The 24,090-nt window shown below is 45.4% G+C and overlaps 1 protein-coding gene across 3 annotated transcripts in view; it reads right to left on the bottom strand.

Moving 5' to 3' along the window:
* IRF2 (interferon regulatory factor 2) overlaps positions 1-24,090 on the bottom strand; it is an 87,325-nt gene that overhangs the window by 24,427 nt on the left and 38,808 nt on the right. For all 3 annotated transcript variants that reach the window (XM_082608359.1, XM_082608358.1, XM_082608360.1), the window contains exons 2-5: positions 16,593-16,688; positions 8,162-8,261; positions 6,719-6,895; positions 6,355-6,401 (exon numbers count right to left, since the gene is read on the bottom strand). In XM_082608359.1, coding sequence (XP_082464485.1) covers positions 6,355-6,401; positions 6,719-6,895; positions 8,162-8,261; positions 16,593-16,679 — 411 coding nt within the window. In that variant the 5' untranslated portion in view covers positions 16,680-16,688. The remainder of the gene's footprint in view (positions 1-6,354; positions 6,402-6,718; positions 6,896-8,161; positions 8,262-16,592; positions 16,689-24,090) is intronic.

Genomic DNA, 24,090 nt, shown 5'->3' with positions numbered 1-24,090 from the left:
CTCACGGGCCCAGCCGCTCCGCGGCATGTGGGATCTTCCCAGATCGGGGCACGAACCTGTGTCCCCTGCATCGGCAGGCGGACTCTCAACCACTGTGCCACCAGGGAAGCCCCTCAGTTGACATTTTTGAAATGACTAGAATAGGAAGATCAAAACCTAAACTATGTATTTTTTTTTTTAAAGCAAGGAATCCAAATTAAGAAAATGGGTGAACATTTCTCTACGGAACATGTACAGAGATCCTGCAGGTCACGAACGGCCTTTGCCCACAGCGTCTCATGCTTCTCTGTGATGCCCACTCCCGCCCTGTCCCCCGCCTGGCTGTACCATGACCTGGCCTGGTGAATCCTGAACTAGCCTCCTTTCTGTTCCCTTTCTTACTTTAAATATAGGCTCTCCTGTAAATCACCTTGCCCCAAAGAAAACCAAAAAACAGATTGTACTTGGGTTCAGACCACTCCATGATCTATTAACTCTGCCAAATATTTATGCCCAAGAACCTTTCTTCTCATTATAGAATCCAAGGTTTGTTCTACAGTTTAAGGGATTTTAGGCAAAAGCAAACCAGCACAAGAGAGCGTGCAGGGGCAGGGGCAGCCTTCCTTAGACCTCTAAAATAATATTCCTTTGGTTGGTCTCAAAGCCATGCTTGCTGGAGGGGCTTGGGGGTGGGCCGAACAGAGGACAACCAAGGCCACTCATTCTGTCTCATCTTGTGTCACAGCCCTTGTCTAGATGCTCCTTCCTTTGAGGCCAAATATAGTGGCCATAAGACCATTTCCCATCCCCAACCTGCAGAAAGGCCCTAATTCATCTGTGCAAAGCCAGTCTCCTCAAAGCCAAATTTAAGGGCATCTCTAGGTGTCTCTACCAACAAAAATCTCAGGCTGACAGCTGGGCTTCATGAAAGTCAAAGTCGGCCCGGGGAACTGCACACTCTATACCTCGGAGGTCCCGAGGCTACTAAGAACAGGAGTGCAACTGAAACAGGCTGTGGCCTCCTGCGTAGCCCCAGGAACACCTTCCTCCCTTGGAACTAGGCCGTCTTCGTTCTCCTCGCTGCTCCCACTGCAACGTCCCCTTAGACTTCTTTCTTTCACTGGCTTTTCTCCTCGTCTTCTCCTTGGGTCTCCGTGTTCATTTCATGCAGCTTCCCTCTTGAAGAAGGCATCTGTTCCCACGGCCTCCAACATCGCTCTTGGGCAAATGACCACACACCTGGCGTCCAACACTCACCCGAGCTTGGTGCCTGTCAGATCCAACTGTCCACCTGGTGTCTGCCTTAGAGGGCCCTCCGCCCTCTCTAGCCCGTCACGTCCACAGTTAAACTCATCCTCTTCACAAAACATGCTCCGCTCCCAACAGCCCCTCCAGGAAGCTTGAGAAGTCAGGGCCACCTCTTAGATCCACACCTGGCTTCCTCCTCCACCTCCTCTTCCAGAGAAATGTCTCCTCCTCTACATTCCAACTGCCACCATCTTCATCTAAACTCTCTACCGCAGTCCCTCCCCCCATCTGCTGCTCCCCATCACGGTGAGAAAAACCTCTCTTAAATATCAACTCCTGGGCGTCCCTGGTGGCGTAGTGGTTGAGAGTCCACCTGCCGATGCAAGGGGACGCGGGTTCGTGCCCCGGTCCGGGAGGATCCTACATGCCGTGGAGCGGCTGGGCCCACGAGCCATGGCCACTGAGCCTGCGCGTCCGGAGCCTGTGCTCCGTGGCGGGAGAGGCCACAGCAGTAAGAGGCCCGTGTACCACAAAAAAAAACCCAACTCCTCCATGCTCCAGAGCCTCCCCCAGGAGTTCAACTGTGCCTCATCTCACAAAAGCATCCACGGAGGTTACTCAGCCAACCAGTTTTCAGACTGCGCTCTGAGCAGTCCTCTCAAGAGCCACCAGGAGGAAAGGGAGGCACCAGAACGGGCAGGGCAGGCCCCTCACTTGCTCCCTTCAGGGCAGCTCTGATTTCATCTCTTGAAAGTTCAGGTGGGTTGCCGGCATGAGGCTTAAAAACTGAAGACCCCTTGCAACCCATGGAAAGATCACTCCGGTATCAGCCCTGACAGGTGGTCGGTCGTTCAGCCTGTCTTTGGACAGTGACAGGGGGCATATTGTTTCGTGTTCCAGCTCAAGTCACTGGTGGCGGTGAGAGCTCTATTAGAAAGTTCTGCTCAGCCAATACCTGCTTTTCTGTAACTTCCACCCAGAGGCCTGCACTCAGAACTAATACAGACCAGTCCTAGTCTTTACCAAGTGACATTAGAGACAGTCCCTGATTATGTTTTCCATCATCACACCGATGTTTTAATCTGGAAGCACTTCACAGTTTCGAAGCACACACATGTCCTCTGCAAACAATGCTCTGAGGCAGGAAGTATTAATTCTGAATCCTCCCTACCTACGTGCCTTTGTTTCCCCTTGTACCCTCACTCAGGCTCTGGCTCTAATGAAGCCGGTGTCCTGACTCATCCAGCGAAGACCAAACAGCAGCTCTGATCTCCAGGGCTTCACGTATGATCTGGTGCTGGGGAATGTCCACCAATATACTGGAGAGTCCCCCAAGGCCTGGATCAGAGCCCACAGCTTCCGAGAGGCTGAGAGACACTGAGGGCAGTGAAAGAGCACAGGTTCTGAGGTTGGACTAACCTGGAATCAAATCCCAATTCCATAAAGTGGAGCAACTCTGGGAAAATTACTCAACATCTTTGGGCCTCCATTCCCACAGATGCGAAACAGAGAAAACCTGCCCATCAGAGGAAGAACTAAATGAGATAATGATCAGAGCTGAGGACCGGGTAGGGGCTCCAAAATGTCAGCTATCACCTCGCTGTTTTATCCACCTCTATCCTTACTGATCTTGGCCTTGTGACATTTTCTGAAACACCAATATGCTCTGATGATGTCCCGTCTCGCACTGCTCACGACTGTGTTTCTTACTCTTACTTCCTTAGACAGCCAGTTCCCTCCACGCAGGCAGGGCTTAGTTCAAGTAAAAGATGGCTCACTGAGTGCACAGCATATACTCCCAAAGAGAACATCAGGGGATACAGGGGCAGCATTTCTGCACATATTACATGGTCAATGAGCCTTGGGTCTCCCAGTTTCAGGGAAGTTATTTAGGGAGGAGACAAAGAGCACGGAGATAAATTGCCTGAATAGCCCAAGAAATATTCTGACAGTGGGCCTGCATGTTCTGAACGTCCTTTGCTAGTTAAAACCTCAACTTGATCAACTCTACTCGAATAAAAAAAAAATAATTAAAAAAAGACTAGGATTTCTTCAGGTATCTTAAAAAAATTCAACTCGAATTAAAGGAAGATTGGGAAGAGCTTGTTTAACAGCAAATTTTCATACCTAGTTACTACATACAAGGCAAATTTTCTCTGCGGAAGAAACCAACCTAGTCTATCCAGTTGCATACATATATATATATATATATACACACAGAACAGAAAACTCAGAGCTTAGGTGTTTGACAAACAATAAAAAGTCATGTATTAATAGCTCAGTAAGGATAAGGTCCTTTATATATATAATTCCAGACAACCTAGAGAATTAACTTTGAACCGCTCTACAGAAACATTAACACTACGCAGTCATGAACCACAGAACTGCGGGAGCCGGCTCGCCTTATCCACGTCCCGAGGCTTTGTCACAGGACAGATGCGAGTAGATTTAAATTCAAAAGTTAGGCTGCTCTTATTTCTGATGAATCACCTGCCTTCTGCTGAAGGAACAACGTCTCTATGAGGGCCATGTTTTGGATACTGACCATGTCTACATCACAGGAGGATTTCTCACTGTACTCTCTTGGGACCCACGTGGCTGCACCTAAGAGGAAATCTCTCACTTGCTTCCCTGGGTCAGTGGGGGGCCTGGCCACATGGAAGACACTGCCATCGGTGATGTGACTGCAGATGTCCTTTACTTACAAGAACACCATGTGTCATCAATTCTAAGGTGCACATTCCTCACATTTCCACACCCCTGAAATGGGACGTGCCTTCTATAATCAATTCTATGTCATGATTTCACTGCAAGCAGTTTTTTCTTGCTTACAGATACATAAAATAATGGTGCATCTTCCAATCGCTGGCATCTGATATTCAGTGAAGTCTGGTGGCTATGTTTGAGCAAAGCTGGTTGAAAAGTGAACGTCTGTTACTCCATTTTCACTTCTCCATTAACTGAGATTGTGAAATTCAATCTGCATTCTAAACCCCCCACTCCCTCCTCCCCATACATTACATTTATTTATGCATCTATTTTGTCAACAAATACTCATTCATCTATTCAGTGATTATATATGTATTAATTATCTGTTCTGTACCAGGCACTGAGCTAGATGCTGTGAAACTAGTAGCAAATATGATATAGTTGTACTTGAGATTTTATAGCAGATTCTTCAAAATCACATATTTGTGGGAGTTACACTTTTCTGACTAAACAACAATAATCAGAATGTAGGCCCTAAAAAAATCCAAACTGTGGGGAACTTGATACAACAAGTAACAGGGTTTTTTTCATTCTAAGAAAAAAATAAATTTTTTTAAAGTAATCTAGGGGAAACCTATAGGTTAAAAAAACCTAAGAGACATATCCAAAAATCACAACATGTGGACCTTACACAGATCTTGATTCAAGTAAACAGACTGTATCAAAATTATGACACTTATGAGACAAATTGGAAATTTGAACACTGACTGGATATTTGATGTTTTTGAGGAACTACTGTTAATTTTTTCAGATGCAATAATGATACTGTGTTATTTCTAAAGAGTGTCTATTTTTTAAAGATATATACTGACGTAGTCATGAAAGAAATAAGATGTTTGGAATCTGCTTTAAAATATTGGGCTGAACCATATGAAATTGTTTTTGTAAGTCAAAAATGGTTGAACATCTGCAGTTTCATACTGGATGTATGAAGTGGAGGGAGGTACTAATGAAATAAAATGGCCACGAGCTGATTAATGCTGAAATCGGGGTGACGGTCTATGAAGTACGTTTGACCCACTTGCCTCCTTCCTGTGTATAAAGTTTTTCCAGAATAAAAAGTTATAACAAAATGAGGCCTATACTATGCTATATTTAAAATAAGTCACCAACTAAAAATACTGGAAGTGGAAACTGGAGGTCTCACTGCTAAAACACTCTAGCTAAAAAATTTATTTTCCATTGCAGGAGTAAATGTGTCTGAAACTTTAACAATTTACCTAAGTTTTCCCTCTACCTTCACAAGTCAAACTGAAGTACATTTTTTTGGTATTTTTTCTGATTATTTTGACTAAGTGGCTTGCTTTTAAACATTGTGCTGTCTGGGCAATTTGGTTTTTCCTTCAAGAGTTATTCTAGGAGTAGAAACCAGAATGCTTGGCATCCCTTTTAAGTTCAGTTCTAAATAACCATGTGAACTTGGCCACATGTTCCACTGCCCTTGGGTCCATGTCACTCAACTCTCTTGAGCCTCTGTTTCTTCATCTGCAAACAGGGCACGGTGAAACAGACAATCTTCTCTCTGATGGTCTGTCAGTCTGGACTGTAGTGCCTGCTCTTTGCTTAGCAACTTGAGCTCACCCTCGATTTTGCATGGGATATTTGGCAGTTCTCTGGCTATTGAACAAGGGCCACCTAATCTACACACAAAGACCCTCACACTGCAGTGGATTTCAGACTACACAGCCCACTGAAAAGCTCACACACACAGACGCATCCCTACGGACAACTTTTGGAAGTTATGAAAGCTGGTTCTATAGTGGAGCAGGAAAAAAACTATTGAGATCCACACGAATAGAGGACTTGAACAGACCTCTGTGTCCCCAAACTAATGGCTTGTCATGGAATATATGCATACATACATACATACATACATACATTCATACATACATACTGGGTTGGCCAAAAAGTTGGCCAACACAATACATATATATAAATATAAGTAATACATTCTAATGTAAGTATATACTATTTAATATACTTTTAAAAATATTTAATGGCCTGAAAATATACTTAATATTATCAGATAGTAGCTGGTTGCTGGAGCTTAGCTGGAACTAAGTGACATGCTGGCAACAGTTGCAGGGACCAGATGGAGGCTTGAGACTGTCAGGCTCAGCATGGATTTGTGAGTTCATTCATAAATTGCTCAGGGAAGTTGGATGAAGCAGGGGATGTGTGTACTTGAGTCTACAAGTGGGTACATGCCAAAGAGGAGACGTGTAAAGCACATGAAACACAACAGCAAAAGAAGCAAGATTAAATACTTCACAGAGATCACATCACTTATTTTTATGAGACAGAAGATGAATCATTAGTAAGATCACAACTTTGGCCTCCTCTCTAAACAAAGATTACCTTGATGTGCTTCACTCTGTCTTCTTTTTCTGTCTTTGGTTTCTTTCCTGTGGCAACAAAAATAGTTCTGGATTAATTCATGAAGAACAGAGAGGCATTTTCCCTAAGTTAAATTCTTTCTGAAACTCTCAATGAACTTAGTGCTTTAATCTGTACATGGCCAAGATCCCAAATGCTTCTTTTACTGCTTTTGGGGGCCCTGAGAGTCATTCTCCCCGGCCGGGTAAGAGCAGAATTATCATCCACAACGGGAACAAGGGTTGTACCCTTGCTGTGACTACAGATGTGGAAATAAAGAAATCACAAAGGCACTATAAGGTATATTAAGCCATCATTGTTTTAGTCAGTAAATATCTTTATCTACCTTTCTTAGAAGGTCGTTCAGATAAAGGCAACATTCGGTAGACTCTGAAGGCATTGTTTCCTTTCTTTATGCTTTTATCCTTGACTTCTTCAATGTCAGGCAAAGAGTTCATGGCACATCGGAAATTCGCCTTCCATGTTTTTGGATCAGGTTTATCTACTCCGGGTTGATGCTTTCCTAACAAAATAGTTGAAAGAATTAAGGTTAAGAAAAAGAGGGGAAAAATTATTTCTAGAGTAAAAATTTCTGGAAACAGGATTGCTGGCAGGTAGTATAGAGAACCCTTTTAATTCTAGGCCACACCTACAGTGAGCAAACCTCCTGGTTTATTTGGGGCTGAGAAGGTTCTCGGGATGCAGGAATTTTTGTTTTAAAACCCGACAGTTCCAGGCAAACTGGGACAAACTGGTCACCCTGGCTCTACGAAATAGCTTGAGAGAAAATTATAATGGTAGAAGAACGGAGAACCAAGGTAAGGGAAAGACAAAGCTAGGAGGCCAGTAGACCGACAAGCACAGGCAACTGGAAGGTCTCTTTTTCATCTGACTCTCAAACATTAAGTAAAAGTCCGTTCCTGCAAAGAGCTCACTAGTTAAATTTTGTTATAAATAAATATAATCTTGACTACCTTTGGGGGAGATAAATTTGACCAAAGTTTATACGACGCAAACAAATAAGTTCTATATTCTCCTGGTACACACCTGGGGAACTTCATCAGAAAACCACATTTACAGGAAATTTAAGGACTAAGTTTTCTACGGAATGGGTTGAGCATCACTTCTTTTTTAAAAAAATAAATTTATTTATTTATTTGTTTGTTTGTTTGTGGCTGCATTGGGTCTTTGTTGCTGCACACAGGCTTTCTCTAGTTGTGGCGAGCAGGGGCTACTCTTGGTTGTGGTGCGCAGGCTTCTCATTGCGCTGTCTTCTCTTGTTGCAGAGCACGGGCTCTAGGCGTGCAGGCTTCAGCAGTTGTGGCTCGCGGGCTCTAGAGCGCAGGCTCAGTAGTTGTGGCACACGGGCTTAGCTGCTCCACAGCATGTGGGATCTTCCCGGGTCAGGGCTCGAACCCGCGTCTCCTGCATTAGCAGGCGGATTCTTAACCACTGCGCCACCAGGGAAGCCCGAGCATCACTTCTGAGTGATGCAGGCTGTACCCCACGTGTCCTAGATGTGCCTGGGAACAAGTCCCAGGTTTATCAGAGCTATTTTCATGAAGTCATAAGCCAGGAGATTTTATATATGTAGTAAAAATAAACCATAGCTAACAGTCTACAGTGTAACTGAAATTTGCCAAGAGAGTAGAACTTAAAACATTGTCACCAAAAAACAAGGTACACTTTAAATATTTTGCAATTTAATTTGTCACTTATACCTAAAGGCATGAAAACTACCACAAAAAAGCAACAGTGCCAGGCTCTATAAACAATGTGGGGTTAATACCTGTATGGATGGCCCAGTTTCTAAAGAGCGGTGCATCTTTTTCCACATCCCACCCGTGTCTAGCTGCATGCATCCAGGGGATCTGAAAAATCTTCTTTTCCTGAAAAAAAAAAAAAATGTAAATAAGCACTGCAGCCCTGGGTTTCAGGCCACCACTGCAGAGGATTATACCTAGTTCTAGCTAGTAAGATTCCCTGTTAAGTATCACTGGGTTTGCTGAGTATCTACTGTAAACCAAACCCACTTCCCCACTAGGCCCCAAACCTTGACAGTCTACCAGGTGAGACTGAGAGGCAAGTGGAGTCTGGTAGGATAAAAATAAATTCCAAGGTCAACGGTGATGATTTGGGAAATGCCAATGTGCCTCCTTTCCTTTATAGGAACACAGGTAACTGGTCACTTACTGAAATTTCTAATGCTTAGTCTTATGATCTACTCCCATCACTTGGTAAAGAGGAACTCCTTCTGCCTTAGGTAAATTAAAAATTAGGCAACTCTCCAAATGAACACTCGTTTTGCTGCTAAAGGGAAGTTGGGGGTGTCTGAGGCCATTGTCACAGAGACTAATTATCTCAATTTGCTCACGCAGCCAACAGAAATAAAAGATTTTGTTCTAATCCCTATGTGTCTACTACCCTGCATGAAATAGCAATAAATACAAACAAAGATGTACCAATTATACGAAGATGATACTCCTTTTCTGGAGAAAAGTCCCTCGAGTTCAGTTCTTATAGCAGACCCTCTCCATCTCTCTTATATCCCAAGACGTAACTCAAAATTTCTTAAATCAATCCTGGCAAACATATGATTGGAAACCAGTGCTTTGGAAACAAAGTCACACTTGTAGTAAAACTACTTATGTGAAACTTGGTTCATTTGGCACGTTCACATGGTCTCAGGTTTGGTTTTCGCAACACCCTAACAAGCTGCGTGTATGTTATTTTTTCCGCTTTACAGTTGAGGAAACTGAGAAACAGAATTAAATTTTCTAGCCAAGGAACTTGTAGTAGTAAGTATCTAAATTCGAAACCGAGGCCGTGTAATCCCATATTCAGTCACTTATTCATATCACCCATTGTCTCCCAGGGTTTAGATTTAGAAGATTTCCGGTCCTACAACAGATCTGTTGACTTGGACTCCATGGAGATTAAAACCCAGGAAAACCATATTTTTTTAAGCTCTTAAGGTAGGTCTGATAATTTCTAGGTATGCGGATCTCTACACTGGAGCAGGAAAGAAAATGTCAGTAGGGATTTTCCACCACTTTGGTCTCACACAATGAAAGATACAAACGGTCCCCACCGACCCAAAAGGGACTTGGCCCTCCCCACAGAACATATTGCAAAGCCTGAACTAAAAATATGTTAGAACATTTGAGATCTCCCCAGAACTGTTAAAAGGGAAAATTCTATGTATTTAAAACTTGGTCAGTAAAGAAGAACTGAAAGCGAGAGATTTTTCATAAATCCCTCCTTGTTCATGCTGTATCATCCACGGAGAGAGGGCAGGGTTTCAGGTTGGCCAGATTCAAAAGGGCAGTGATCAGAAGAGGGCTCAGTGAAACTTTATTTCTTACTGTAGATGAAAAGAGGGCAAAATCATTTAATGCAGCTTCTGACGTTCACATGAAAGCGAGAAACATGCAAATGAATTTATCTCAGAGAAAGAACTTTTCCTGAACTACACAACCAGAATCTAAAGGTTTATGCTTAAAGATATAGATCCTTAAAGAATCTGCTCTTGTACTTTCTTCTAGGACAAAGGAGATCTGGGGTGACACAATCTGAAATCTTATCTCCTAAGACACAAAGTTGATTTTATAAGTAGATCTTTTCAAGCATTTGCGTGTTTGCAGGCGCGCACACACACACACACACACACACCCCTCCCAAAACTAGTTTCCCAGAAGCCATGCTCAATCCATGAAACCACAAAAGTAATGACTGAACCTAGCAATTATCCATCATGGATCCTCTTTAAATGGGCAAAGGACGTGAACAGACCTTTTTCCAAAGAAGATAAATAAATGGCCAATGAGCACATGAAAAGATGCTCAACATCACTAATCATCAGGCAAATGCAAATCAAAACAGCAATAAGATACCATTTCATATCCTCTAGGATGGCTAGAATTTTTTAAAAAAATAAACAGAAAATAGTAAGTGCTGGTGAGGATGTGGAGAAACTGGAACCCTCACACACTGCTGGTGGGGATGTAAAATGGCGCAGCCATTCTGGAAATCAGCTTGGCTGTTCCTCAAAAAATTAAACACAAAGTACCACATGATCCAGTAATTTCACTCCAAGAATTACAAACGGCTGTCCATGCAAACATTTATACATGAATGTTCATAGAAGCACTACTCACTATAGTCAAAAGACTGAAACAACCCAAGTGTCCACCCACTGATGGAACAGATAAAGAACGTGTTCTACATGCATAAAATGGAATATTATTCAGCCACAAAAAGGAACGCAGTCTGATACGTGCTACAATAGGGATGAACCTTTAAAGCACTGTGCTAAGGGAAAGACGCCTTCCACCAAAGGCCACATGTTGAATGAGTCCATTTATACGAAATATCCAGAAAGGGCAAATCCAAAGAGACAGACAGCAGATCAGTGGTTGCCACGAACCAGGGAAGGGAGAATGGGGAGTGACTACTTCATGGTACAGTGCTTCCCTCTGAGGTGATGAAAAAGTTCTGGTGGTGACGGCTACATAATATTGTGAATGTACGGAATGCCACTGAATTGCACATTTTAAAATGGTAAGTTTTTTTAAAAAACTACATGTACCTTTTAACTAGTTTTTCAAATTGCAAAACTATGTTGAAAGATAAAGATGGCAAAACTCATTTTAAACCTGAAAGAGATTCTGACCAGTAAACATTCTGGTTCTATGGGACAGGGAGGGCGTTGCTCTGTGTAGACTATGTGACATCAGGCTGTGCCATCAGAATCCCAAGCGCCGGGTCCCCACCCGTGGTGTCTACACACAGCGTGCACGGAAGGACTAAATGCAGTAGCGGAGCTACTCATGTTTAGATACATAGAGACCTCTGCCCACCTGCAGGCAGGAGAGAGAAGCCAGGCTCGAGTTGAGAAGACGAGATATCTTGAGCAAAGCAGAGCAAATATAGCTTGGCCCCAAGCGGAAACTAGTCCTCTTATCTCCGTGTGCCTCTTCACTCCCCCAATATTTAGAAGATGTTCCAATGTTGTTTGCTATTTTTGTTTGGACTTCTTACTTTGTTCCGAGATGGCCTGATATTTACACAAGCACAAGCCTGCTCTCAAAGGGCAGAGCAGGAAAAGGTCGAGAGCTACCTGATGATCTCCCAGGCTTGGGGAGGGGCCTTGGTCCTGGTCCAGGCAGATCTCCGGTGAGAAATAAGAACGTCAATAACCGGGGTTGGGGGACGTCCCTGGTGGCGCAGTGGTTAAAAATCCACCTGCCAATGCAGGGGACATGCAGCCCTGGTCCGGGAAGATCCCACATGCTGCGGAGCAACTAAGCCTGTGAGCCGCAACTACTGAGCCCACGAGCCACAACTACTGAAGCCCGCATGCCACAACTACTGAAGCCCGCACACCTAGAGCCTGTGCTCCACAACAAGAGAAGCCACCGTAATGAGAAGCCCGCGCACCACATTGAAGAGTAGCCCCTGCTCGCCGCAACTAGAGAAAGCCCACGTGCAGCAACGATGACCCAACACAGCCACAAATAAATAAAATAATTAAACAAAACAAAACCAAACAAACCAAGGTGGGAATCAATCGGAGCGACGAGAAAAACGGTGAACCTGAATGTGGCCACCTCCTTCCTTCCTCAAGAAACAGCCCAGGGAAACCACAAGCAAGCATGAGGACAAATCCAGAACCAAGGTGGTCTCTTCAACAAGCCAATGGAGAGACGGAAAAAAGGGAGAGCGCACAGCTCATAGTCAGGAACCAAACACAACCTGCGCGCATTCTTTGGATGCTGATTGAACAAATCAATTGTAAAAAAATATCTGGGGAATACTCAAGGCATTCTGAATATGAACAGGGCAGTAATGGCATTTTAAGTGACGATTACCTACGATTAATTTACAATTACCTAATTGATAGTGGTATTGTGGCTCTATAAGAAACGTTCTTGGAACCTAGGGCTAAGACAGGAATAAAGACACAGACCTACTAGAGAATGGACTTGAGGATATGGGGAGGGGGAAGGGTAAGCTGTGACAAAGCTAAAGAGAGGCATGGACATATACACACTACCAAACGTAAAATAGATAGCTAGTGGGAAGCAGCCCCATAGCACAGGGAGATCAGCTCGGTGCTTTGTGACCGCCTGGAGGGGTGGGATAGGAAGGGTGGAAGGGAGACGCAAGAGGGAGGGGATATGGGAACATATGTATATGTATAACTGATTCACTTTGTTATAAAGCAGAAACTAAAACACCATTGTTAAGCAATTATACTCCAATAAAGATGTAAAAAAAAAAAGAAAAAGAAACGTTCTTGGATCTTACAGATGTACAGGGTCAGGGAGCTGCTTTACCACACACGCCACAGATCCGTTTTAAATGTTAATGACTGTTCAATCTCGATGTGAGTTTTAAATCTAGACGGGAATTTACTGCACTGTTCTTCCGAGTCATTAGATCATTCAAGCACACTATGTCTGTTTGCAAATATTCATAATAAAAAGTAACTGGCCCAAGCCACGACCACCCCTTTCAAGAACTAGTTATAATATTGCTTTGCCAAACTTCCTCACCGTTCCTCCAGAGGAACCCAGAGGACCCGTTCCATCACCCTCCACCCCTCATGTACTGAAAGGAGCAGGTGGAAACAAATTTAAGGCATTAATTAACCACCTATTTGTTTCTTACTAAGAATGCACTGGGTTTGACGGTGTCCCCATCTGAGAGGCACGTGACAGCTGCCAACCCAGTGTTCTTAAGTCTAATTATCTTAACAACAAAAACAGAGTCACTGATGTTTCTCCCCTGCAAGTGCCCATGATTCGTCCATTCATTCTCAGCACGATGTGACCTCCTGGGTGTCAGGCACGAGGCCTGGCACTGCGCTCGCAGCAACCATCAGGGCAGCCCTGGTGCCCGCCCTCTGGCACGGCCAGCCTGGAGTGCCTCACCCTGAGGACCGACACTCGGAACGCAGCTAAGGCGCAAGTGAATGACAAAGCGCCGCAGACAGCACAGCTTTTCCAGGAGTCACAACAGGCTCCAGTGGGAGAAGAGAATTTGGAATGGCCTCAAACCACTCAACACACGAACAGGGATTCTTAGGCTTATGAATGGGCAGGAAATAACAGTAGGGTCTGAGTGAAACATTTATGTGGACAGACGAATGCCAGCCAGCCTAAGTTGGCAGAAACCTATAAATAGATGCCCTGGGGAGGTGTGGGTACGGAGAGGAAATGCCCTGAGGCCACTTGAGGTCTACAGGGACAGGCACGGCTCTGTCTGCGTTGGGCGCTCAGGCAGCCCACAAGCTCCTGGGACAGCGCCGCCCTGAGAGGTGCCGTGTGCTGTAGCCACAGCACACCCTCCTTCCTTCAGCCTGGCCCACACCCAGCCCAGCAGAGGACAAGGGGACGGTCTCCTGTCCCTCTGTACCAGGGAAGGGAACTCACGAGCCAGGAGCCGGAGAGGGGTCACGTGCTCACTTGCGCCAAGAGGCATCCATTCACTTTCTGGTCCTCTATCCGAAAAACACGGGCACAGTGACCGGAGGAAAAGGTGTCTCAGTGGAGAGTACTGGTGAGGAAGCTACCCTGCGAGCATGTGTAAGTTTCCTACAGCCGTCGTAACAAACTGCCACCCTCTGGGTGGCTTACCACCACAGAAACGGATTCTATCACAGTTCTGGAGGCCAGCAATCCAAAACCAAGAAGGCAGCAGGACTGCACTGCCTTCAAAGGCTCCGAGGAGAATCCTCCCTCGCCTCTTCCAGCTTCCGGTGGTTCTAAGTGTTCTTGGCTTGTGGCGGCATCACTCCAGTCTCCGCCTCCTCTTCCGTGGATGTGTTTCTCCTCTTCTGTGTCTTGTCATTGGCTTGGCCCAGCGGGATAATCCAGGATGATCTCATCTGCCCATCCTTACGTTAATGACACCTGCCAAGACTCTTTTTTCCAAATAAGTTCCCATCCACAAGTTCTGGGGGTCGGGATGTGGACCTATCTTTTGAGGGGCCACCATTCAACCTCCTACAGAGAACAACAAACTGTAGCACATCAAGCACCCACCGGGTGCAGGAGACGCAGACACTGTAAGTGTGCCACTGCGTCAAGCCAGCCAAAACGGGTGGGTGGGTTTTACAAAAAGAAACAGCAAGACCAAGCTTACTGCTCTTCGGAAATCAGCAACATCTGCTTTAATTTCACACCCTAAGTCAACAACAGGCAATGTTACTTTGTTCTTCAAAATAGAATCCTACTAAACCTACAAGCCTTGGTTTCCTTGTCCGCAAAATGGAAAAAATAACAGCATCTACCCCATAGTGGGGGTTATGGGAGTGAATGCACAATCTTGCATAGAGGAGAGCCTGTACTTCATAAATTACTTTTATTATGATCATCATCACTATCGTTATTCTCGTTCTTTTTTTTTTTTTTTTTTTTTTCTTTTTGCGGTACGCGGGCCTCTCACTGTTGTGGCCTCTCCCGTTGCAGAGCGCAGGCTCAGCAGCCATGGCTCACGGGCCCAGCCGCTCCGCGGCATGTGGGATCTTCCCGGACCGGGGCACGAACCTGTGTCCCCTGCATCGGCAGGCAGACTCTCAACCACTGCGCCACCAGGGAAGCCCCTATTCTTGTTTTTGAGGACCCTATGTCTCTTCAACTCTCCTTTGACTGTCATCTCCCCTCTACTGACACCTCTGCCTGCGCCCCTGCTAACCCAGCAGGACAAGGGGCAACCTGATTTCTCGTTTGTTTCTTTGCAACAGGCTAATTACAAAGCCCCTTCAGGATATAAACCTAAAACACTACAGACATTGCAAGCCTAGAAAAATATATTGTTTGCCATTAGACTTTAAAATACATGACAGGTCAGGTGAAGTGAGCATATGCTTTATTTAAAAGTATTTCTGTTTATTTCTACTCCATCTTGTTTCAGAAGGGACTCAGATACATTCAAATACATACACTGTTACACTTAAAATAAGTGAAAAAATAGGTAAATGAGGGGAAAAGAACAAAAAGAGATAAGGTTTGAGAGATATCTGAAAAAATAAAATGAAGCAAGGAGTAATATTAGTAAAAAAAAAATTATGCTGCAATATTTTGTACACTTGTTAGGAGCGGCCACAATCTGGCTCTAAGCTCTGAAGCACGTGATACAAAGGTAAAGGCTGACCTGCTAAATTATTCATCGTGTCCTTAAGATTAAAAACGCAGGGGGAAGGCAGAAGAGGAAAAAGACATTTGCTCAGAAGAACTGCAATATTCCTGGTAGTGGGAGAGCAATGTCTGTCTTGGGCCATCTTAAAGAAAGCACGATGTATTCGTTGCTTTTCTAGATTATAACTAAATGTTTTCAGATGATCTTTATTTTTTTATTTTTATTTTTAATTTTTTTGTGTGGTACGCGGGCCTTTCACTGTTGTGGCCTCTCCCGTTGCAGAGCACAGGCTCCGGACGTGCAGGCTCAGCGGCCATGGCTCACGGGCCCAGCCGCTCCGCGGCATGTGGGATCTTCCCGGACCGGGCCACGAACCCGTGTCCCCTGCATCGGCAGGCAGACTCTCAACCACTGCCCCACCAGGGAAGCCCGGTGGTCTTTATTTTTACATCCAATGTCTTCCTGATCCCCCCATGAGAGGTAGGAGCAACTAAACTGAGAGTTTTCAGGTTGATAAAAGTAAGGAAGTATTTATGTATAGATAGGGGGTGTAAATGATGGAATACTGCTTTTTTAGGACAGGTAGGCACACAAACAGGATTTCATGATAAAAATAAAACCATTTTTTAAAGACAAAAACAAAAGTTTTCTTTACATAAAGAATACTGAAAAGAAAATCAATATGCTCCATTCCCAACAGAAAGCCCTACAGTTGCCATGTCCTCTAATCCTTGAAAACCAGAAGGAAGAAAGGAATCTAGAGAAGGAAAAGGGTAAGAATTACTGAACAGAAATACAGCAAGAAGCTTCCCATCAACAGTCATCCACGAGACCAGAGCCCTACCTCGGGGTCGAGGCTACAGTCTGAGAGGATGATAAGTCTCCCTTGTATGATAATTTCATACTTTCACGATCCTTTTCGCTTGGTTGTTTTTTGTAAACAATAAGCATACTCTTTTGAACACGAAGAACAGTTTCACTTGCGGTGATCCACAGGCAGCGGCTTAGTAAGGATCTCTCTCACACAGAGACACACACCCATGCGCATACAAGCAGTCGCGCACACACGCACTTACCTTGTTAAGCCACTTGAGCCCTGGTATCGTGTTTGAGTTGATCTGTTCTTCTAGCCATGGGCGCATGCGCATCCTCTCCACCGGCATGGTGCCCTCCTGCAGAAGAGAAGCAACACCATCAGGCATTTCTGCTACCCACTGTCATGTCTGCTCCGTGAAGTCTGACACCCCTGCCTGACCCTCTTCTATTTTCCTCTTCCTCAAAACCGCACAGCTTATGTGTACATAGGGGCTGGGGGGCTCTGAGAGCTTATCAGGGGCTTTGCCCTAGAGCCCCCTGCCCCTGCTTGAGCGCGCTGCTCATTCCCCAGGGGCCGTCTCGGTGGGGCGGTGGTGCAGGCCACCCCTGCTCTCAGCTGAGAGGGTCCCTTGACGCAGAAACTCAGCCAGTCACAGGGCCCGGACACCTAACGCTAGGCTGTGTTTACGGCAGGTACCTTCAGTGTATCGGGTGCTCAGGGGACCAGGGTCTGACAAATACCTTTGGGTATTATCCTTCCAAGAGCCAAGGGTGGACAGAGTAACCGAGTCATTCCTTGAGATGGTATCTGGGTTACAGACACACGTCAAAGCCCCGGCACGGGCACTTCCAAGCGCTTACGGAATCAATTCACGCGGCTCCAAGGCCTTTCACCCACTGGCCACCCCTCCTGATGTGGTCTGTCTCCCTGCAGAGCGCACCAGCCTCTAGCTCTGGCTTCAGCATCGCTCTGGCGTGAAAGCATCTGTTCTCTGGAGTGTTCCCTCAGGGGTCTTTCCTCACTGCCGTCCGCCTCCTCTGACCTGGGGTCACCTGTCCTCCACCAGCCCACACAGCACCTCTCTCCCCTCCTTGCAGACGCATTTCTCGACAGTCTTTCCCTTGTCCACCTAAATACACCCAGAGCGGGATCACTGACACAGCGCCGTCTATCACTCGTCTTCAGCCTGTTCACACGGAAGTTTAAATTCGATGCAGGATTCAAAAGCAGAGACAATGGCGACCAGGCATCCATTCCATAGGACTTCGCGCACCGTGGGACACGGTCCTCTTTTCAACCCTTGGCTGCATCATCTTTCCTTTATCCATCTTCTCCTCCAAAAACGAGCTCTGAACATTCTATTCAGATGACTTCAGGCTGAGACGGTCCAAGTCTCAGTAACCTCCTCGTCCAGCTCACAAAGGTCTCACACCACAGGGCAAGCGCCGCTAGCCGCCCCCTGGGGCCCCGCCCTCTGCCTGCAGAGCCTCACTCCATTCCAGAACTAAACTCCAGCCCCTGCCTTTCCCTCGGCCCTCTGCCGCACTTCCGCTGTCTCAGACGCCGCCTGCCTGCCGTTGCCTCTCTGTTCCTCCTTCCCGGCCTTGCCAACCCCCAGCCGTCCTCCAAGAGGCAGCCTCCGCCCTCCTCCACCACGAGGCCTCCACGGACGCTCCAGCGGAAGGCATCCGGCCTCCTCCATGCTCCACGATACTCAGGGATCCTGTACTGCTCATTTGAAAATCAAACATTGCTTCAGGGCAGCTATCAATGTTGTCTTTCTTCTTATCTAACGTGTGTGTGTGTGTGTGTGTGTGTGTGTGTGTTTTACGCGGGCCTCTCACTGTTGTGGCCTCTCCCGTTGCGGAGCACAGGCTCCGGACGCGCAGGCTCAGCGGCCACGGCTCACGGGCCCAGCCGCTCCGCGGCATGTGGGATCTTCCCGGACCGGGGCACGAACCCGCGTCCGCTGCATCGGCAGGCGGACTCTCAACCACTGCGCCACCAGGGAAGCCCTCTAACTCTTATCTTAAATGTAAACTTCTCAGCGGTGCTCAGCCCCTCTTCCTAACCAAAGTGTAAGTTCGCTGGGAGTAGGAACTCTACCTCTTGTAGGTCTTTGGCTAATCCTACAAAGCCTAAATGCGGCTGTCCCCCGCCCCCGGAGAAGTGCAATACAAGGACCAGGCCAGTTCTGAAGATCAGCCAAGGTGCAGTCACCATTACAGGCCGGCCCCGTCCACTCATCTGGTGGCTTCAGGAGTGACAGGAACTGCAGGGACAGTCCAAAAGGACATGGAACGGCCACAGGGAGCCCCCAACACAGCTGCTCTGAGTGGGTCTCAGCTTCTTCCACTCACTCACTCTTTCACCCACCACTCAAAGATCATATATCAAGAGTGATGTTCCAGGAATAGGAAGAAAGAAGACAGTCCCTGCCATCCAGGGACTCCCAGTCTAGCGGGAGACAGGGGAGAAGATAACTCCCACAGCCCACGGAGCATCCCGTGTCCAGGATGGTAAGAGGAGTTATGGAGAGTTCTGGGAGCGTCAGGAAAAGCCGTCCACGTTAGATGCACTGGGTGAGTGAGCACTGCAAGGGCTCTGCCCAGGCCACCCGGTCAGATCCTCCTTCTTGAGAAGATCTTAAGACCCAGAAAGGGCGCAGCTAAGTCAGGGCAGTAGGAAGAGTAGCTACGTAGCGACACGCGCTTCCGAGGGGACAAGACGACAAGCAGGACTGCTGTGGCTCAGGACCCTGCGGCCCTGCCTAAGCTCGGCAACACGGAAACATGGCCCTGCTTCCAATCCGTCATTATAATAACATACTCCTCCCCTATTTTTTTTCACAGACAACCCATTTGGAAAAAAAAGTCACCTGAAATAGTTCAAAAAGCTTTCTGTCTTTACAACTAAAGCCTATGTGGGGAGATACAGTCAATTTTCATTATGCAAGGATTCCATCTTTGCAAACGTACTTACTCACTAAATATATTTATAACACCCAAATCAATCCTCAGGGTGTTTTCCTGGCCCCTCACAGACATGCACAGAGAGGTGAAAAACTTGAGTCATTCAATGCACATGCTCCCAGCTAAGGTCAAACAGGTGACATTCTGCCTTCTTATTTCAGCTCTCACACTATAAATATGCATCCTTTTCACAGTCTATCTAGTGCAACATTTTTCACATTTTCCTGCTGTTTGTTGGTGATTTTGCCGTTTAAAATGGCCCAGAGAGTGGTCCGTCTGAAATGCGATCTAGCATTCCAAGCTGTGATGTGCCTTATGGAGAAAATATGTCTGTAAGATAAACTTCCTTCAGCCATGAGTCACAGTTTGTTGGCTTTGAGTTCAACATTACTGAATCTACAATACGTATTAAATATGGAGCCTTTAAACAGAGACACACATAAAACAAGATTATGTATCAATGGGTTGATGAAAATGTTGTGACCAAAGGCTCACAGGAGCCTAACGTCTTTAGAAGAAGAGGGAAATATGGATACAGACACACACAGAGAGAACATCATGTGCAGACAAAGACACAGGGCAGATGGGCCATGTGAAGACAGAAGCAGAGATCAGAGTGATGCAGCCACAAGCCAAGGACTGCCTGAAACCACCAGAAGCTGGAATAGGCAAGGAACGATCCTCCCCTAGAGATGTGAGAGGGAGAACAGCCCTACACTTCAATTTGGTGCTTCCAGCTTCCAGAACTGTTAGAAAATACATTTCTGTTGTTTGAAGTCACACAGTTTTCAGTACTTTGCTATGACCACCCTAGGAAACCAGTATAGAAGGTAAGATATTGAGTCAGAAAACAGGGCTCCTACCCCATCTACAGGTAAAGGAAGGTGAGGAGGGTAGGCAGTGCAAAGGTCCTGGGGCAGGAGGACCAGCTGCAGAAGGCAACCAGCAATAGGGATGATGCCAGAGACAGGCTGACCCTGCAGGCCTGGGAAATCATGTCTAGGATTTTGGTCATCAACCCAAGACTCAAGAGAAAACTGGAGATTTACACCAATGAACAGTGTTGTATGATCAGTGTTGTTGACAGCAAAGATAAGAGCTGATTACAAAACCGAGACCAGTGCTTCACCAACATTAACGCACATACAAATCTCGATTCAGCAGGTTTTGGTGAGCCCTGGGATTCTCTATTTCTAACAAGCTCCTAGGTCCTTGGACCACACTCTGCGGAACAAGGCTCCAGACTCACCTGGCTCCTCTGCGACTCGCTACAAAGTCTGGTCATCCTGGCAGACAGGCCTCCTCTACTAGTCTCAGTGTGGCAGGCTGCATCATCTACCCGTTGGCCCAGCCCCTATTTCTATCCTGTGTGTTTCTAACAAGGATGCAGCTCAGCCAAACCTCAACATTTATCGCTCACCTAGCCAAAACACTGGAAATCACACGTGTAAAAACTGTTCTAAGTCAGTCATCAGGGCTGTCATTAATTACAAGCAGATTTTTAGGAAAAGCAAATATACCAAATATCTAATCCGAGTAGGGAAAACTCTATTATCAAGGGCTTCACTTATTTCAGGCTCTATGGTGTTGCTGTTTTTAACAGCTAGGACATCCCCGATGATACACAATGAAAGGTAACCTTTTACCTGGAGGCACTTCCTCTGTCTTACTTGATTTTATAGCCTGCTCCCCCGTCCCCTGCCACAAACACGCTGAACAGGTAATGAATTACCAGTGGTCTTGCTACACAACCCAGAATGAAAAGGTTGCCATTTGACATAGATTTCTCATGACTTTCAGAGGTCAAGTATGCATCCTCTGGTGAAAGAAAGGAAGGGTAGAATTCTACATGCAGCTAGCACCAGAAACTCATGCCTACGTGGCATGTGTTTTCTAGCTTCTATCAGTGAAATTCAAGATGATAGATTGGTCTTCCTTCTTTAAGGCAAGTTTCCCATGGGCAGCAACACCCAGGCCAGTGTTGCTTGAACAGAGCTGAAGAGGGCATGGAACTCGGTAGAGAAGAAAAAGAGGTGCTATTTTTGCCAAGAGGACCAAAATACATCAGAAATTGGGACGCTCGTGTTCCAGTCCTGGCTTTGTCATTACCGCTGTGTGTCCTTGGGCCAGTCACTCAATCTCTCTGGTGGATACTTTGATCATCTAGAAAAAGGAGAGGTTTCACAGAGATAATTTCTAAGGTTATCTGTGATTCTAGGAATCCATTTGTAACATGAAGGCTCATGATCTGATTTATCTTTTTTGTAAGCTTCATTTCTTGTACACTGTGCTGTTTTTAAAAGTGAAATGCTTAAATTTATGGTTCTATAAACCTAAAATATGAAGCTTCTACCCTCAAGCCTGACTTTGGAAAATCAGCTATCCTTACATCTTTGAGATTTCGGGTTGGGATCATCTTCAAAACCATGGCATTGGCTACAAATCAATTCAGTACCTGGCAAGTATTTCGAATATTACTGGCACCAGGGCTGCTGCATAAAGGCACATGAGCTGTTCACTGTGATACACAGGACATAAATCGCATCCCCCATGAAGCTGACAATGCTGACTATGGTCCTGATTAGTGTCATTAACAGTGATCTTGAATTCTAACTTAAATAATTGAGGTTTGGGTCTTGGAATAGTAACAGCAATGGCTACTACTTACTGAGCACTTCCTATATGCCAGGCATGAAAACCAGGGTTTTCTGTGAGTTTCTCACTTCTCTTTTAACTCTAGGAGGTAGGGACTTTATTAATCCATATTTCAGATGAGGGGATAGGTTGGGGAACTGCCCAAAGGCAACCTGCTGGTCAGTAGGGGAGCCCAGACTCTCATTCAGGTCTGTCTGCAATCCCCAGACTCAGAAACCATAATGCCTGCCTTCCTCTCACTTCAGGAAGTATTCAGTTATGATGGTCTTTTAACTGTTCTACTTATGGAGATATTCCCAACCCCTCTCTGCTTTGCATACCACTGACATATCAATCATCCTAAAATACCACTTAAATCATGTTAGTGTTCTGTATGACAGACTTCTAAACATCTCTGCTAGATTTTAGATAATAAAATCCTTGGCTGACAGGGTGCTGCTTCTGGTAATGGCATGGTAGGTAATTCAGACCTAACTCTCCTGGTGAATAACTAAGAAACCTAAACAAAGTGTGTGTTTTTTGTTTTGTTTTGTTTTGTTTAGCTGCATTGGGTCTTTGTTGCTGTGCATGGGCTTTGTCTAGTTGAGGCGAGCGGGGGCTACTCTTCACCGTGGTGTGCGGGCTTCTCATCACAGTGGCTTCTCTTGTTGCGGAGCACGGGCTCTAGGCATGCGGGCCACAGCAGTTGTGGAACATGGGCTCAGTAATTGCGGCTCGTGGACTCTAGAGCGCAGGCTCAATAGTTGTGGCACATGGGCTTAGCTGCTCCGCGGCATGTGGGATCTTCCCAGACCAGGGATCAAACCCGTGTCCCCTGCATTGGCAGGCAGATTCTTAACCACTGCATCACCAGGGAAGTCCCACAAAGTGTGTTTTAAAAAATATGTTTAGAAACATCAGAGAACTAAGATGGTAGTAAAGAATTAGAAGGGCAAGATCTGGGAGAAGAAAGAAACCCAGGATGGTAAGCCTGATGTTTGGGGCAGCTCTTCTTCTAGCCTAGGGGCATCTGCTGAATCCAGGATAGGAGGCTTTAGGGCATCAAAGCTGAGCAGAGCTGTTGACACATTCAGTGACTAGGGGGATAAGAACTGAAGCTAAAGAAAAGGGAGTCCTGGAAACCTCCCCCTTTCCAAACGTGCAAGCTTTGTAAGGGATAAAACAAAATGGAAATAGACTAACCTCAAAGACTAAAGCCCAGCTTTGATTAATCTCAATCCTTGACCAAGTTAAAATGATCTGGAACTACCAGAAGTTAATTTAAATCATATCTTGAGGAAAGATAACATTATCCTAAGATTCATATTCTCTCTGCTGTTTTTCAGATACAATGGCCAGCATTCAATCAATACAGCTAGGAATACAAGGCTAAAAGACAACAAAATAGAAAACCAAGGGAAGTAATGAACAATAGAAATGACCCAATAGGGATACATACACAGATTTTATACAGATATCATGAATATACACTTACCAAATGTTTCCAGATGTAATCTTTAAAACAGCTATGCCTAATACATTCAAGGAAATAAAGTCAAGATGGAAAATTTTTTCAGAGAACTGGAAACTATAAAACAATAGAAATTCTACAACTGAAGTATAAATAATTAAAATTAAGAACTCGATGGATGGGTTTACCAATAGATTAGACATCACTAGGGGAAAAAGTAGTGAACCAGAAGAGAGGTCAGAATGAAACAGACAGAATGAAGCACTGAGACAAAAAAGTGGAATGTGTAAAAACAGACCTAAAATCCATAAAATCCATAGACTGTATTTTAGACCTAAAAAGGTCTAAATATGGGTAGTTGGAAGTTCCACAAAGATAAGAGAAAGAATGAGGCAGGAGCAAAATTTGAAGAGACAGTGATCAATGACCACCTAACCACAGGTTTAATACTCACTACAGACCCCAAACTGGCAACTATAAATAAAACCACACCTAGGCATACTGTAGTACACTTGATGAAAACCAAAAACATAGAGAAAAATCTTAAAAACAGCCAGAGGAAAAACAGGCTCATGACCTTCAAAAACCAAAAAACACAAAACCCAGAAGGCTTACAGTGACTACTCAACAGAAACAATGGAAAACAGAAGACAATGGAAAGATGCCTTTAAAGCACCCAA

Source organism: Mesoplodon mirus, assembly GCF_964341445.2.
Source record: "Mesoplodon mirus genome assembly, chromosome: 20".
In the NCBI taxonomy this organism is placed as follows: domain Eukaryota; kingdom Metazoa; phylum Chordata; class Mammalia; order Artiodactyla; family Ziphiidae; genus Mesoplodon; species Mesoplodon mirus.
The sequence above is the reverse complement of the archived record's forward strand: the minus strand, read 5'-3'. Positions and strand labels throughout refer to the sequence as shown.